The sequence below is a fragment of the Jatropha curcas genome, chromosome 9 (genome assembly GCF_041381405.1).
Source record: "Jatropha curcas cultivar XTBG-Jc1 chromosome 9, XTBG_Jcur_1.0, whole genome shotgun sequence".
Classification (NCBI taxonomy): domain Eukaryota; kingdom Viridiplantae; phylum Streptophyta; class Magnoliopsida; order Malpighiales; family Euphorbiaceae; genus Jatropha; species Jatropha curcas.
The window spans coordinates 5,183,241-5,189,240 of NC_143159.1; the positions used below are offsets into that span (position 1 = coordinate 5,183,241).

At 33.9% G+C, this 6,000-nt stretch overlaps 1 protein-coding gene across 1 annotated transcript; it reads right to left on the bottom strand.

The window, feature by feature from the left end:
• Nucleotides 1-1,369: 1,369 nt before the first annotated feature.
• On the bottom strand, nucleotides 1,370-5,516 carry LOC105630637 (phospho-2-dehydro-3-deoxyheptonate aldolase 1, chloroplastic). Its single transcript, XM_012212509.4, has 5 exons — nucleotides 4,749-5,516; nucleotides 4,378-4,655; nucleotides 3,214-3,490; nucleotides 2,714-2,959; nucleotides 1,370-1,843 (listed from the first exon to the last, which is right to left on the bottom strand). Exons 1-5 carry the CDS (start codon nucleotides 5,292-5,294, stop codon nucleotides 1,577-1,579), a joined length of 1,614 nt encoding a protein of 537 aa, XP_012067899.1. The 5' UTR covers nucleotides 5,295-5,516; the 3' UTR covers nucleotides 1,370-1,576.
• Nucleotides 5,517-6,000: the final 484 nt, after the last annotated feature.

Consider the following 6,000-nt stretch of genomic DNA (forward strand, 5'->3'; position numbering starts at 1 on the left):
AGAGAATTTTTACTTTTTTAGTCTAATGAAATCTTTTTTGAAAAAAAAGGCTATAAATGTTTGAATTTGTTATGATTTTTATTTTCAGCTTTTCTATATTAAAAATGAAATAAAGAGAAAATTCATGAGTTTTTTTTATTCAATATTTTATTCTTTTCTTTTTGGAAATTATGGAATTTTATTTAATCTTTCTATGATTTAATTGGATATATTTTCTAAACATATTTTTAAATAAAATATAAAGATAATTAGACCTTTCAAATATTTATATGAGTTTGTAATTTTTCAATTTAATTTCATTTATATATTTTTTAAACTTGAAAAATTACATTTTATTACTAATATTATAGTTTAAAACTTTACATATTGATTCCTATGTATAGCAATTTATTTTTTGATTTTATACAAGGACATGGTCCAAAATATTACATGCTATTAATAAAATTTCAGCTTAATTTCATCCGGCGAAAATAATTGACATAAAGATCAAAATCATATCTTATATTGCGGCTGTGCATAATAAATCTTAATTTATTAGCATTGCCAAATTATAGAACATTTTGCAGTATGGTAAATACAAATTTAGAGTGGATTTATATAATTAATTAATAATAAGATTATATTTTTTTATTGAAAGGAGAAGCAGAAATATCATTTTCTTTTCGATTAGATATTACAATATAGAACATGTTAAAAAAAATTCATTGTATATATAAAGTGCAATATTAATAATCATTGTATTTATTTTAATGTAAATAAAAATTTATACTTTAATAATATAAATAACAAAATTAAACGAGTATATAGCGAGTAACATTAATGTGCAACGCACGTCATAAAAGAATTAGCGGTTATTTAAATGTAAAGTAATTATTAATATATAATTATTTATGTATATATATACATATATTATTTTTTAAGGTGCACATATTTAGTTTTTATTTTAATTATTATATAAATACAAATATTAGATATTTATATAACGTAAATACATCTGATGTACCCAATTTAAAATACAACTGATAGAATTGGTCTTAAGAGGGAGTTTCTCTCTTTGACATCCTTGCATGTTACAATTCGGTGATGATTACTGATTGCTACTATAAGTACTAAATCCAAAGAATCTGACCATAAACTTTTTAAGAATTAATATCACTTGTATTTTTGCAGAAATAGACGTACGAAACAAAAAAATACTTGCAAAAATATTATTATAGAGGACGCAGAATCCATCATCTTGTATCAGAGTTGGTCTGGATTCTTCGCAAACCAATATAAAAGCAAAACTAAATTGAATTAAAAAATCAGTAATTGCCATATTGAATAATTCAACAAAGACTATTTCATGTAATCCACCAAAAATCATAAATTTCATATTTTTAGAAGCAGCCTTTTTAATTTTCTTTATTCCTTCATTTCTTCAGAGTCTCAAACATTACTGCCTTCAGTATACACATACAACACATTATAAATTAACTTGAAGTTATAAAGTTCTACTAATACAGGCTTTAACAACTTTATGCAAAGGGGGAAAAAGAAAAAAAGAACATATCGGTGAGCCTTCAAATGCCATTCTCTACAGGCTTATGGGAGCAATAGAGGGTTGAGACTTGATCCTTCTCTTTCTAAGGCGCTCTGCAATGATGAATGCAAGCTCTAGAGATTGTGAAGCATTGAGTCTAGGGTCACAGTGGGTGTGGTAACGCGAACTCAAGTCATCAAATGTCACAGTTCGAGATCCCCCGATGCATTCTGTCACATTTTGGCCAGTCATCTCTAGATGAACTCCTCCAGGGTGGCTTCCTTCTTGGTCATGCACATCAAAGAATGCTCTCACCTCCGCCTGTCCAAATAAAAGATAATTTAAAGCAACGACATTGCTGTGAGACTATGTTTTTATCAGCTACATAGAAACCATAGAATATTGACACGAAGTTTACTGTACATAAAATTCTATTTCACAAAGAGAAACCCCAACAACAGCAACAATCTCAAAATTGCTCTTTAGCATGGTCTGTAGCAAAGGTGTAAGAAGGACCACAGTCGAAAGCAACAGTTTAAATATTCTAATATTAAAAAATGGATTTTGTCAAACTTGCACAAAAAGATAATATAACCACCGACCCACTGATGCATTTCTAGCTTAACCATTGATTGCACACTTAGAAATATCAATTGCCTAATCTGCCCCCCTTTACAATTAGTCGTTTTCTCACCTACCACACCTTTTCTTTTATTGCCTTCATTTGTCTACTTCTAGAAAATCAACCGGTCTTAATTCAAAAGCTACAGCGTACCCCACCATGTTTACATTAGGCCAACTTGTCCAACACTTGAAGATGGCCCACAAATACAAAAATAGGTACTAAATTAATTGCAATCATTAATTGGAAATAATAGCTTTTATACCAGGATAGTAATGCCAAATACGGGAGGAAAAAAATGCTTCTCATATCAGTTACCACTGAACCACACATAAAATAACAAAATAAAAAGCCGTTCAAAAACTAAAACTTTGTCCTATATTTGGATTTCAGATGCTTATCATATATTCTTGTCGCCATAGAATAACATTTCCTCGCTTCAGTTTCGTTTTAATTTTTCCGCACGTTGAAGGTAGGGGTAAATGTCTATACAGCATATAATTTAAACTCCTGATAATTATTCCATATGGAGTGAATGTAAAAGTATGCAAGTAAGATTGAAATCATACCCTGATGGAATCAAATGGTCGAGTTTTTAGACCACAAGGAGCCTTAATGGTGTTTCCATGCATAGGATCACTGACCCATGTGACAATTTGCCCAGCCCTGCGAACTGCCCTAATTAGATGGGGAAGCTTCACTCTCATATTCTCAGCTCCCATTCTTGTAATAATTGTTATTCTTCCTGGTTTGTTCTGAGGATTCAGAATCTCAATGAGCTTAACTAGCTCATTTGGATCCATCTTATCACTCACCTGAAGCAAAGAAGACAAATTGCATGAGAACATAACCATCAATTACATAAATTGTCAATTCGAAGTCAGACAGTTGTCAAGTTACAATTCATGAGAATAAAAAGAAACAGAATTTAACAAGTTGATAAGCATAAAACCACATTTTCCCGACATATAATTTTAAAAAAATTGTTAAGTCAAAGTTTCATTTATTTGTTCAATGTTTATGGTTACCACAAATATGAATTAGATAGATTAAAAAAGAGAAAGTTAACCTTAATGCCGAGAGGATTTGCAACTCCTCTCAAAAACTCAACATGAGCACCATCTAGCTGTCTGGTACGTTCCCCAACCCAGAGAAAATGGGCAGAGCAGTCATAGTATAGGCCAGAAGTTGAATCGAGCCTGGTAAGTGATTGCTCATATGGCAGAAGCAAGCACTCATGGGATGTCCAGAACTCAGTTGTTGTCATAATAGGATGGTCAACAGTGAGACCAGCAGCAGACATGAATCCAAGGGCCTCATCAACCCGGTGAGCAAGTTCCTTGTACCTATCACACCAATAAAACAATAAACGTATTTTAGATTAAGGCAGCCAAGGTGAATCAAAGCCTAACTAGAATTTGAGAATTAAAAACTATTTAATAATCACATCACATCCATCAGCAATTCTGGTCCATGTTTCTACTAAATTTGCAGTTAAAATTTCCAATATGGCAACTGAACTTCAATTCATGACGCCACTAAGAAAATCGTTCAATTTGGTTTTGTTCCAATAAGGTGTCTACAGTATATTTTGATAGAATTTGTATTAGCATTTTGATTCAATGGGTAAGTATAATTTTTTTAATCTACGTAAAATTAAAAGTGAACTACAAAACTCTCTTGGCTTAATCATTAAGTAAAAAAACAAATTAAGCATAGCTATTTAATTTTACAGCTAGAAATTGAAGTTAACTGACCTAATCAAGAATCAAGCTTAGCAATCATATGGGTGAAAATAAATCCCATGTGATCTTAATGGGGAAAGAACAAGGTTGTGAATGAATCTATGTTAAGCTAAAAACAGAGCATATAGAAACATGCGAAACTAATGTTTGGGTTCCAGATATGCATTTGCTAAAACACATTAAAACAAAATTTCGGAACATGTCAGACTACAATTTAAGGTGTAGATAATTCCCAACATTAAACCGGACAGTAAATCTATCAGATTATGTAGTAGTAAATTTTAATAGCTGATGTGAAGCCCACACCACACAATCAGACTCTAAAAAGGCAACAAACACACAAACAGCAAAAAAATCAATCCTTCAAGTGACTCTCATTTGTCTCTACTCCAGGAACTTATATTCTATCTAATACCAAAATCTACCACCCCACCCAAATAAAGAAATATGAATAGAAGTACACTAAAGTTGCCTAATTTGAACAATACCTATCTCCCTGTTCGCTGTGCTCAGCGAAATCAAGATTCCACTGGGTTACCCTCTGCATAGCAGCATATCCACCGGTAGCAAATGCTCGAAGAAGATTCAAAGTTGCTGCTGATTGACAATAAGCTCTGATCATCCTTTCCGGATCAGGAACTCTCGACTTCTCATTGAAAGCATCTCCATTTATGTTGTCCCCTCGGTAACTAGGCAACTTCACTCCATTCTTTTCCTCAAAAGGCTCCGATCTTGGCTTCGCAAACTGACCCGCCATCCTTCCCACCTATAACAGTAACCAACATGTCAATTAAAATTAAAAGAAAAATCAAAAGGCTATAATTTGTTTTATTTTCTCATTTGGTAAAAGTAAACGGACCTTGATAACGGGCATTTGGCCACCAAACATCAAAACAGCACCCATCTGGAGGAGAATCCTGAAAGTGTCACGGATATTATTGGCGTTAAACTCCTTGAAACTCTCTGCACAATCTCCCCCTTGTAATAGAAAAGCATTTCCCATTGCAGCCTCAGCAAGCTTCTCCTCCAAGCTCCTAGCCTCACCGGCAAACACAATCGGAGGGAAAGCCTCGAGAGTCTTGAGCACCGTTTCAAGGTCCTCCTTGCTCGGGTATTCCGGTAACTGCAGAGCCTTCTTTGACTTCCAGCTGTCGACGCTCCATTTCCCAGGAACCACATTGATTGTTGTCGGCGCCGCCGCCGCCGTTGCCGCGGCAGCTGCTGTAGAAGTTTTCGCATTCTGTTGTTTTTTGTCAGGGACAATCGGATTCTTTGAAGGATCGGCGGAATGGACGGCGGAGATGTGAAGGACAGATCTGGTAGGTAAGACAAAAGAAGGTTGGTTAGGTTTCTTGGGGGAAATGAAAGATTTGGTAGGAATAATGGAAGTGCCAGTAAGAGACATTTTGTTTATTTTTGCTTTGCTTTTGTTTGCGTTTCTTGTTGAGGCTTGGTTTTTGACTGTGAAAAACCAAAAAGAGGTATTCAAGATTTTTAGATTGTCCCTGAGAAGAGGTTGAGAGACAGATGAGAAGGGTTTTATAAGGATGGTGGCGTCTGGTGGAGATACGTGTGTGATGGCGTTGGTGGTAGTTGAACTTGAAGAGAAGAGAAGAGAAGAGAAGGGTATTTTCGAATATATGTGATTAGAAGAGTGTTTTTTGGGTATCTGTAGTTCTTTAATTGGGACAAGTCAATTTATTTTAGTAAAAGAGATTTCTTCACCAACTAATCGCCACTTATTGTAACGGCGGCAGCTTCGTTGGCTCGTAGCTGACCCCAGCTGAAATATTTATTATATTCACTTGTAATGTGTTTGTTTGGCCTTACGAGAACCGTTTTTTTTATAACTTATAACCGATTCAAATCTAGATTTATTATCGATTTAACAAGATAAATATATCAAAGTTTAATATCTTAAACTTAATGAAAGTTATCTTTTATTATCAAACTCTTATCTGCTAATGTGTCAACTTAAACTTAATGAACTAGAAACAGAAGCATTAATGGTGGTATACTGGTACTGCCACCTTATAATTACCACTGCTCATGCCTTATTAATTAAAACTTTTTTTGCTCAGTATTGACTACTGATTTGTGAGCTCCAAACC

Bases quoted from the DNA above. Each gene is read 5' to 3' on its own strand.
- LOC105630637 (XM_012212509.4), bottom strand. From the start codon at position 5,294: ATGTCTCTTACTGGCACTTCCATTATTCCTACCAAATCTTTCATTTCC. The intron at 4,656-4,748 runs GTCCGTTTACTT...TTACTGTTATAG, and splicing joins GCCAAATGCCCGTTATCAAG to GTGGGAAGGATGGCGGGTCA. The intron at 2,960-3,213 runs GTTAACTTTCTC...TCTTTGCTTCAG, and splicing joins CAAATCCTCTCGGCATTAAG to GTGAGTGATAAGATGGATCC.